The 11,639-nt window shown below is 39.5% G+C and overlaps 1 protein-coding gene across 1 annotated transcript in view; it reads right to left on the reverse strand.

The window, feature by feature from the left end:
- Positions 1-11,639, reverse strand: part of LOC103912662 (von Willebrand factor D and EGF domain-containing protein-like) — a 266,632-nt gene that overhangs the window by 108,235 nt on the left and 146,758 nt on the right. The window contains exons 14-15 of the mRNA XM_009319021.1: positions 4,011-4,106; positions 3,140-3,235 (exon numbers count right to left, since the gene is read on the reverse strand). Coding sequence (XP_009317296.1) covers positions 3,140-3,235; positions 4,011-4,106 — 192 coding nt within the window. The remainder of the gene's footprint in view (positions 1-3,139; positions 3,236-4,010; positions 4,107-11,639) is intronic.

Genomic DNA, 11,639 nt, shown 5'->3' on the forward strand with positions numbered 1-11,639 from the left:
CAGACTATAACATTAAAGGAGCCACAGGGGGTTACGACAAAGAAAGTCTCTGGATATACTTCATGTGGGGGCAGGTAATGATATAGGCTGCTGTTTATATTTTAAGCCTGGATCCTTTATCAAGATGATAAATAGAACTTTCTTACCTCTCTGGCACTGTGGCCCGTAGAAACCATAAGGACATGTACATGTATTTGGCCGTACACAGATTCCTCCATTCAAGCACACAGGGTTGCACACAGCTGTATGTGAATATAAGATGACCGTACGAACCTCTTATAATTTTGAATTTTTTTAGAGTAGGCACTCTTTTGCTGCTGCACATGTCATTAGAATAAACATTCCTGGTAATATTGTGATAAATTTCACACAGTCTTTGCTGGTCAGTTGTGCTGTGGCATTTATTCATTGCCAACACAGTGGGAGCGTTTCAGTGGTGTTTTAGCATAGCTTGGGGGATGAAATAAAATATAATTTAATAGTTTATTTCTGATGTCTTCCTTTGATTTGCACAGTTCATTTGCTTCCACTCTAGTATCCTCACCAAACATGATCCCAAGGTAGTAAAATGTAGTCAGATTGCATACAGCCTGGATAACCTGGACATGAGATATTAACCATTCGCTGCTTTGTCTGAGTTCAGCAGAGCATTGTGGCATTTCCGTGAAGTTGAATAGGTATGCACCGCAAAACCTCCGTTTGTTCTGCCTCATTTCAATGCCAATTCCCGCAACATATTGGCTTATGCATCACCAAGAAAGCCACTGGCTGAGCTTCCTTTGCCTCTTTATTTGTCTATTATTACTGTAGATGATATAACAGGCATTAGGGATTAAAAGCTGTCTTGCATATTCCTATGCGGCAAGTACCCAACTGTTGAAAAAAAAGGCATTAGAATTGCAAATTAGTTTAGTTGGGAAGTCACTGTGTGAAGAATAAGGAATCCCGATAAAGTTTTCATTGAAAGCAGAGCGACACTTTAAAACAGTCTTTTTCAGTCTATTCCCTTTGTCTTTCAGTATCTTGCAGAATAGCCCATTAAATAAATTAAATACATTTAAGCTTAAATAAATTAAGGTCACTAAAATGTTTCAGATGAACTAAAGGAGAAATAAAATGTCAATTTGGAAAGAGAAAAAAGTGGAATTTTAGTCTAGATGAGAGGCTTTTCTGACTAAGCACCAATCACTTATGAAGTCAAAATGAACTTCATTCATTGCTAATGGTGAATTTGGATTAGTTGCCTCATTGTCCTAGCTAGTTCACAGACATCCACACTCTGTCAATGTTTATATTTCCATTGGTGAAGTCCCTTATTTTTTGTTTCTTTATCTGTGTTCATCCAGAGACTCCTATCATATCACTTGAGGCAGGAAACCCCAACAGTATTGACAAAATACTCTGTGTAGTGCACACAAAAGAGTGCCGGAGAGGTGAGCCTGATGGTCTTTCACCTAAGGTATTGGCAGACAAACAAATTCTGCTGCTGTTAGTCTGGGCTGGACATTACTGCTTCTGCTGCTGTTGCCTGTCGTCGTCTTGGAATAATCCTGTTTAAAGCCACCCCAAAAGAAATTTGCAGAACTGGAGTAATCTCCGGCAGGAAAAAGAGGAGATAGTGGGAACCGGAATAGCTGGCGGCAATCCCAGACATTTACCATGGATCTTAGCTAGGTTAATTTATGTGTCCTCAATAGGTCTGTCATTTCAACACTTAGAGGAAGAGCAGTCTCCGGGAGATGGAGGTTAAAATGACATCTCTCACCTTCCAGGGAAGGTAATGTAGGCTGAAGGTGTCTTAGTCATTTAATATTCACTATGGCAGAGGCAGACTGCCTCTGTAGCCCTGAGGTTTGGCACTGATTAAGGTACCCCTCATTCTCGCTCCTTTTAATATTTCATTATTTTGCATGCCTTGTCCCAGGTGAGTGCTGTAGCTGCTGTGCCTTTGGAGGAAAAATAGGTACTCCAGCTTTTGGCGCTTAGGCCCTGAGAGGAAGGTCTGAGCTGTATCTATTCAAAACAGGGTTCAAAATGATGAGTCCTGACTAAAAATGGGTACCTAGTTCCAACCCTCACCTTGTCATTTTGTACTGACTGGTGGAGGTGGCGTTTCCCTGAGCGTGCACACTTCTGTGGATGCCTTTGTAGGTACTCTGCAAGTATGAAACGCAGGAGGAGCGGTGTGAATTCTGGCAGCAGCAGGATGTTTAACATTAGGGGGCGAACGGTTATGTTCTTCTTGCAAACTGGCTTTTGTTTTTTTCTCGTAGCAGTCACAAGCCATCTTCTGGGATGGTGAAACTGAATCCAAGAACTGGACCACAAAAATCTGCTTCTGACAGCTTACCCTTCGATGTTCGCTTTCCTTCCTTAGAGTAGAAGTGCATATGTAGTTGCTAACTTAGCACCAGAAGTCACGGTTGCTTGCTTATGTTCTTGTCCTAACTTAAACTGGCCTCCTTCTATTCCTGTCTCCATAAACTGTATTTTTAAGTTCAGATTTGACTGCATATCGTTAAAAAATCACCAAAGGCCAAACCCTTCTTCTTTCTGCTCCACCACCACACCTTGAGACAAATGTGTAGGGTTAAAAGCAATGAAAACTGGAGGCTGCACAGATTGTGAGCAGTGCAGATGGCTGCATTGCCCTCATCTCTGCCACCGTGGGTGTGGGGCAGGGCTCATTCTTTGAGCTCTCTGTGAACAAGACCAACAAAGAGTGAGGTTACGTCCATGGCAGCTGAGACTGTAAATCAACATATCTCCAAAGTCCCAGTGAGAATTATTCTCATTTGCAGAAGCTACCTAGTAAGGTTGTAACTCCTGGAATGGTGAATAGCTTTATTTTCATTTTTGTGCATGCTAAGAATAAACTCCAGAACCACCCAAGTTTAAAAAGCTGCAAAAAGATTTTGTTTGTGGGTTTCCTCTACGTGGCCCTGAGATTTAGATAAACATCTAAACTTGTGAATACTTACCTAAACTCAAAACCTTCCGAGGTTTTACCCTTTACTAGATCTCTTGTTCTTATGTTTTAATTCTTTAAGTAATTCTCAGTCTGACCGCTGAATTGCGGGAATCACACGGATTTCAGGCAGCAAAAGACGCGAGAGACCAGTCCTTTCTAACCACTTACCTCTTTCGCAAGAAGGGCTGCTCCATCCATTTCTGCATTTGCACTCATCTGGCGACACACAGACCCCGCCGTTGTGACAGTGTCTGTTACACACCACTGGAAAATACGCAAAAGATCAAAACCTTTTACCGGTAACACCGATGCAGATCCTAAAGTAGCTCTATTACAGCAAATAATAATAATAGTATTAGTCCAAGAGGTAAACTGAGGGATGAATTTGTCCCTTTCCTTGGTTTTCTTTCTCTATTAGAAGTCCTGCATCTAAAATTCTTTGCTTTTTAAGTATTCCAGCTACTCTGGTTCAGAGATAAAATTATATTCCTGTCAAGGGCAACCTGATATTTAAATAAGCAGCAAGGACTGTAATAATGAAACTGCATATGTTTTGCCATTCAGCTAATATAGAGAGGTTTGAATGCTGATTTTTTTCCCAGATGTTCTATATATTGAACTTCTTTTGTACCTTGTATTGCACAATAACATGACTTCTAATAGGTATGGTTGTCTTTTTGAGTTTTCAAAATTAGCATTACTACATTCACTCGCACAACCTTGAATTTCATAAGTGTTACTATAAATAACATGGAGGTTTTTTTGTATTTGTTTTTTTTTCCAGAAGCACTTTTATGTAGAAAATGTTGATATAGATGTGCATATTTTTCCATAATACAACTATGCTGCTGGTAAATATATGCTCTGAAATAGTTTAGCTACTGTGTTACTTCAATATATTATACTTTGATTTCCTTGCTGTATTCAATCATCATTTTAAGGGGAAATATAGAAAAATAAAAAGGCTTTGCTTGTCCTCTAATTTTCTGCAAATTCAAACATGTGATGAGGGGAAAAGCCCGAATGAGTTCATACATACTTGTTTCACATCGAGGACCAACAAATCCATAAGCACAAGAACAAGTATTTTGAGATAGACAAGTTCCTCCATGCTCACATGGTGGATCACACTGCACTGCAAGAATAAAACATGAGGAAAAAAAATACAGTTCAAATATTACAATCTGTGTGCTTATGAGCACAGCACTTGTTACTACTTTTTCCATACCATTTTATTAATCCAACAAGTAATTTGGCTACTGAGGAAAACACTGCAGGATAAAAGTAGGTATCACATTAGTAATACAGCACTAACTAGTAAGTAGCTATATAATGTCTACAAGGGAATGATTTTTTTTAATCATATTTAACTTCTGAGCATGCACATTTTTAAGTATGTATTTTTGAAGTCTAAGGGTGGATCAAGCACAAAGGTAGTTAATACTGAAGACCTTGCCCATCCCTCTCTACAGATTGGCCTTGTGGATGCTCAGTGAGCCTTAACAGGTGTCAGAAGTTACACTAAAGCAGAGATGAAGTGTTTCTTCTGTATAGAAAAGAGTTGTATGAAAACTTGCCAGCAAAATGACAAACACTTCAGCAACAATTTACATGTTTAATAAGATGTGGGAGGTCTGCAGACAAAGCAGCAAGTTAGATCATGATTTCTTGACATATTGCAATACGCAGTGCCATTCTGTGGAAGAAAGAGGATGAGCGGGTGTCTCGTGTAAAGCTGGAAGGTACTGCAGCTCCTGAAACACCCTATTTGCTGAAGACCCTTGTTTGCTTTTTAAGTGTTGATCATGATGAGCCTAGCGGCTTCGTTGTGCAGGGAGCCTGGAAGGTTTACCCTCTTAAACCTAACATCTAAGGTTTAAGATGTCATGAATATTTCTGTTTGTAGCCCTCCAATGAGAGGTAGTTTTGCATGCCAAACGCAGGAGAGGAGGAGAGAAGACCACTGAAGGTAGAAGAGGACCACTGACACTTTCTCCAGGAAGTGCTGTGTGCAGGAGCAGAGGAAAGCGTGTGTGTCAGCTGGCTCTCACTTACACCTTCAGAAAAAACAGCCACCTCACGTAACAGAATGAAAAATATCTTTCCATGTGCTTGGGAAGTGAATTCAGAGAAAAATGTTCTACTTTGGCACACTTTACTGGCAGAGTTTTGTCTTTTATAATGGATATGAAGCTGAGCAAGGTTATTCTAAGGAAAATGCAAAATGAAGCTAAAGAGATCTAAAACAAAGCATCTTTCATTTTAAGTATTGTTACAAGGGGGAAAAAAACCCCTGAATGTACCACATTTTGCTCTTAAAACTGGAAAATGGGCTGTGTAACTGGAAAGCTAAATGAAGGACAAATACTTGTGGCACCACACAATTTAAACAAAGCTCATGCATTGAAGGCCTCCTCACCTCTTAGGATATCACCAAGCCTTCAGGTAAAGACATTGCATGTGAACTTTGCCATCCAAAAAAGTTATGAAAGCCACGACACATTTTCCAATTGCTGTTAAAAAGACAAGCTCCAAGAAGGTACCTTTAAATAAACCATTTTGACACAAGTAACATTAAAGAAATATGTTTGGTATTAAGTCTGCTCTTCAGGTACTTCAGTATTTACATTCCCTGTTACCATATAGTTTTAACTGTGAAATTTTCAATGCTGCATTAAAATAACTTTAGGATTTGACATGCCTGAGAACAGAAAACTCGCTAGATATAGTTTAGATCCATACTATAAATGCTGAGAATGTCCTTAAGCCAAATTTAGTTTTGATTTGATGGACTATAAGGTTTAGACATTTCAATTCAGCATGTGTTTAGCTGAAATTTAAAGTGTACATCTGGGAGAAAAAAAGAATTAAAAAAAATCAACATTGTCTGGACAACTAAATAGATTTAATTTAGACCCATTTAAGCAGTTAGTGTTAAACTTTCCCAAAGTTCTTCTAATTCAGCCACTGGTAGCAGCTGTTGGAGCAGGTCGGAGTGCTCAGGCAGCTTGGGGGCTCAGGCTATTAGGGTGAACAACAGATAGCAGTCCGTGATGAAATGGGAAGTGGAAGAAAGGGAAAGAAATTGAAGCTGTTTTCAAAGAAATTTGTTATTCCTTTAAAATTGCAGTACTATATTTATAAGCCACCACTCGCGTTTGGGGGCTTACGCTGTATCTCACTGAAGTCAATGACAGGCGTAGGGTATTGAAAGGAGGGTGCCGACCCGCCCGCTGCACACACGTCCATCTGAAACATCTCCATTCTTCCAGGCTTGGGTAAGCACAGGACTTGCTTACAAAGGAGTTTCTTTGCAATTAGAAATTAACAGTAGGTAGAATTAGGTAATATTCTCTGCATGGAACTGGGAAACACAAAACCTGGGAAAAATGTACCGCTCTTTTTGAAGTACGTGAAATTGCCTTTTCTGTAGGACGATGGTTGCGTAAAGCCTCTAGGTGCCTAAGTGCTATGCCAAGCACAGTGACATTCAAACATATTATGCTTTATTTCAGCGTGTTTTGTATGTAGCACTTAAAGCGAATGTGTCCATTTGAATAGAGTAGTTTCCATCTGGCCTTTACACATTTCGAGATGCATCTGAACTGTCAGAAAAGAACATGGTGTTTTGGATATTAAAACATTTAGCTCTTATGGTGACATTTAATAGTAAAATGTTTAAAACTATTCTATTACTGGTGAATAGCAAAAGATAAAAACTGAACACTGGCTGCAATGTGAGAGCGAGAGTAATATTCACCTAAAAAACATTTCCCTCCATAATAGAAATATACTGTTTGTGTCAAATTCTTTTCTGAAGTGTCTATCTTTCATCTTCTGGAATGAATATTTTTTTCCATAAACATTTGCTAAATTGTACAAAGGTATTGCAGTGTTTTTATACTAAGCGGTTTTGGATGGTATAAAATGACAGTAAAGAGGAAAACATTGCTGCAAATGGTCAATCTTGCTGTCAAATGTAGGTATGTTTATGTTTATAATTTAAAATCTGGAGGTGAAAATGGAGAAGTCCATTATTGTTTTCTCTGAAACGGCTTTTTGGGAAATATCCCGAAACTACTTTTTTCCATTAAAATGAGATCACACACTTTTTATGTTTCTCTACGATAACTTCGGGGGTACTCAGGAATACCAGATGCTGTGTTGTCTCCTCCGTTTTCAATAGCCTAATCAGCAAATGGTTTCCAGGACAGAGTTATTGTTTAACATCTCAAGAGCGAGTAAACTCCCTGTGCCATCCGGCACGTGAGGTCCTGGGCGTGCGCCATTAAAGCAAGGCTCGGAGGTGTGAGAGCATTACCTGCAGTTCCATTTAAAAATTTGGAAAGTCACTGGAAGGAGTGTAATCTACCTTGTTTCACGCAATCATTGCACATCATTATTTATTTTCTTTCAAAGATGCATTAATCTAATTTTCTAAATGCATAGATGAAGTATGAATACGTGCAGCACAAGGGAGGGAAAAAAAGGAAAAGAAAATTATGTTGCAAGCTAGCCTGGTTATTGGTTTTCCTTTTGAACAGATATGGATTGAAGCCTTTCTTTTGCAGGTAAGATACACAGATAAAGGAAATAAAGCATAGGGTTAAAGCATATATTAGTGCGATTAAAGTAACTCATATGCATATTTAAATAATCCAGCAGTCCAGAGCCCAGTTATGAAATAAATACCCATCATAGCAAATAGAAAATTAACAAGATTAACTTGACTGAATAAATTGGGAATACAAATGCAGACAATGGTTCTGGTTAGGTAGTACTAATGGATTTTGTTTTGTGAAATGTCAGCTGAGTGCTCATCTGCAGTCAAAAAAAAATAAATTGTTAGGAATTGTTAAGAAATGAGCAGAGCACGAAATGCCAGACTTGATTATGGTCTGTATCCATGGTGAGCTGCATCTTAAATACCATGTTCAGGTCTGATCCTCCAGCTATATCAGAAAAGATATAGTAAAAGGGGAAAAGATGCAAAAAAATGTGACAGGGATAACCAAAGTTATAGAAGAACTCGTAATACTTTTCCAATTACTCCGCCTTTCCTGTTATTTTGAAAATTACTTGGTTTGAACAGTGGTTTTGTAATGTCAAGGCAATGCTGTGGTTTTAACTCTTGAGCAGAAAGCATGACTACTACTGTTCTAGACTTCCCCTTCCGTCAGAAAATACCGTGCAAAGCCTATAAAGTATTCCAGAGTTTTTGACTTAACATTTTTAAGAAAATGTTTCTAAAGTAGCATGACTTTATCTTCCATAGGAATTTTGAGGAACTTTTATGACTACTAAAAAACTAGAAAGATTATAGTCCTTAACTGTCACCTAATCCAAAATAGTTTTAAATAATTGTCTGTGTTCTACAGAACTGTCTTTGACATTTTAATCGTACAATTTTAGCAACCAGACACTCCTTATCGAATAAACTTGAGGTTAGAGAAATAAAAACAAGGATGACTGGGAATTTGGCTTAAATTCTTATTTTTCTTCAGGCTTCAGGTTTAGGTCTCTCGGAAAGAAGCACAACAATGATGCCCAGAGCAGAATTTTTTGTTAACCGCAACCCTGTCATCGAATGGAAAGGACATGTTCTACCTTAGGGCACCCTAACGAGCTCAAGAAATACAACAGCTGCTCTCAGACAGTGCCATATGCACAGACCCTGGTGAACAAACCGAGCCTGGGGAAAAGGCAGCATTTGTTTCCTAGTCCAGTGGATACAGCGTCTTTGAAAGTGCCGGCTTATGTCCCTGTTGTAGAGTGGGGAACAGAGGCAGGATGATGAGTAATTGCTCTAAGGTGACTAACAACACTAATGAATATTTCAGAGCATTAGCCTCAAATGTTACAAAGTGCTGTGTTACATGTGCCACTTGTAATACACTAGAAAAAATATCAGAAACCTTCTGAAAACAATCCTGTTGGACTAGTTGAGCATTATCGAAGTACTAGTTTTTTATCCTATTGGCACACTGAGCTGAAATATTTAAAGCTCTGTGTGTTATGGCACTTCTGCAGTGCGCTTTGGCAGGTGATAGGTGCTGTCCCATAAAACTGCTAGGAGTGTACCATAGTAATGCCTTGGTTTTATGGTATATATACTTGCAAAGGACACTCAGAGTGGAAATTATGCACTTAGTAACCTCCCTCATCACCAGAGGAACTCTTGGCTGAGTTGACTCCACAAAGGCCAGTGAGCATCTTCTGCCAGAGAATATGCGGGAGAATCCAGTGGACTACAGCAGGCCTTATTTCTCCTGCTTGTTTTTTATTATTGTGTAGGTGATGTTGGCTATCTCCCAAATGCTACTCTGAAATGACGTTTTTCAAGGCCTTGCTTGTTTAGCAGACTAGTCTTAACGTTAGGCCACTGATAAATGGTAATACTGCCTTCGTGCGGGAAGGTGAAAGAGCTCTAGAAGCTGAGAACCTGGCCAGCTGTAGGAAAGGGCACGGGAGTGATGAGTAGAGCCTTGAGGAACTACTTCATCTCAGCTCATCTGCAGAGTAATTAGCCAGAAGTAAGAGAATTAAGAATCTGTAATGCTTATTATGCCAAAGCAAGATGGGTAAAAGCAAGGTCCTACTTTTTACAGATGACAAAGTTTTTGGTAGTGAAGGGAGAGATCTAAATGGGAATTGCTAAGAGCAGCTGAACATATCTCAGTTTAGATGCCCGAATAGAAGCCAAACACACTGACATCTAGCTATGTTCTTCCAAAAGAAGATAGGAGGTTGGATAGGAGGTTGATGATCCCCAGAGGTGTCTTCCAGCCTGGACTCCTGTGAGACTGTGATTCCCACAGCAGGAAGACAGAGTTGAGGGAGGGGACTTCCAACTAAATCATAACAGGGAGACAGAGGGGCTTGTCCAAAGGGATAAGAATATTACAGAAATACAACTTGGTATGATTTATTTTAGAAGGGAAATTCATTTTCAGGATGCTGCTTATTTTTTCCCTACCAGTTCTCAAAGCCTGATATTGAACTGCACAACCAGAAAAAAAATTTACATTCTGTCACAAGATAAATATCACTGGGTAAAGCATTTATTATCTTAGAGTATTTTCAGACACTCTTATTAAACAAAGGTCACATCACCTCAAGCTCCCCAGGTATTAAAACTTGCTACCGATGGGCTGTTTCTTTTATCTCGATGAATTTTGATATCAAATAGGATGGTGATGACTATCAATACTGTCTGAGGCTGTCGTCATTTTTGCTCACTTGCCACGGATGTTGCATCAAAGCCTAAAGATTTCGCAAATGCTGGTCTCATCTAAGCTCTGATCACTTGTTCAATTTTGCTGCCTCCTATTCTTAGAGGGTACTACTATTTTGAGGGAAGTCGGTACAATCGTGGCGGCATTGTAAGGTGCTGATAGCAGAGGTTATGACAGGCCTTAATCCAAGGAATTATCCTCATCTTTCAGCTTCATCTGTCATGATGAATCAGCTGCATCTGACATGGGAAGAGACATCAGTGGCTGGAGGTACAATGGGTACTCTTCACCCTTCTGGCCACGCTCCAGGAGGGTGCTCGCAGGTGCGCAGAGGGGCTCGGGATGAAGCAGAAGCAGGGAGCAGACAGGCTTATTATTGAGTCAGGTGACACGGTCAGTGACAAGAGACAAATAAAGGATGTTTGTGTATCGTGTCATCAAGCCCCGAGACAGAGAATGATGTCGGTAATAAAGTATTTCATCCTAAGGACTCTCCAAAGAGATTTTCAGTAATACCAGTAATTGAAGAAAACATCTCATCTTGCGAGACAGTAAAAGGTGGAGGTAGATTTCTGTTTTAAGGACTGTACTGATGGGCATAGTGACCACACTTATATGTACTTATACACAAAGCAGCTGTATGCCCATATTCATAAATATTCATGTGTACATGGGCCTGGTCTTTGAGGGAAGGCCATTCTGCAATCAAACTTGCTTTGGGCTTCCCAGTACTAGGAGCTCCTTGGTGCTTGTCCAACTCCAGGTATGAAACAGGGGTCAAGGACAGGGTCTTTCGTGCCAAGTAATCTTAAGTCCTTTAGAAGGGGCGTTTCAGAAATGTGCAAACAGGCAAAAATTATAACACCCAAGATTATTGTAACCTCTTCTTATGCATTTTGTAATATATCTCCAGGACTGCTCTGAGCTTAGAGGGCTGCAGTGTTGCTGGGGGCTTTATACCCCTGCGAGGCCTTGCTCACACCAGGTTATCCCCGGGAGTTCCACCACTGAGCCATGGTGCAGCACAGCCGAGACCCCCTACGCCTGTCTGCTCCATGTCCAGAGCGTGAGAAACCGTACATGAAAGAGAATTAAATAAATGATGCAAACACTTCTGTTTTGTGTAGTGGAAGGCCAATTAAGATATCAACTTATCAGAGGGATTTCAACAAAAGGTGTAATTAATGACAGCTAAGTCAGGGAATTCATTGTTTCAACAATGTGCATAATACTATTGTTTTACGGAGATATTCTAAGCTGTCTAATAAAAAAGTCAATATATTGTGAAAACCCTTCTGGTGCTACACATTTCAGATTACAAGTTCAGTTTTGTATTTAAGATATTAGATAGATATTTAAAAGTAATTTTTAAGGTAGTATAAAAATTAGTTTTTCCAAGAATATGTATTGTATAGAGAAATGGAGTCAATTTT

The sequence above is a fragment of the Pygoscelis adeliae genome, unplaced genomic scaffold (genome assembly GCF_000699105.1).
Source record: "Pygoscelis adeliae isolate BGI_AS28 unplaced genomic scaffold, ASM69910v1 Scaffold222, whole genome shotgun sequence".
Taxonomy (NCBI): Eukaryota; Metazoa; Chordata; class Aves; order Sphenisciformes; family Spheniscidae; genus Pygoscelis; species Pygoscelis adeliae.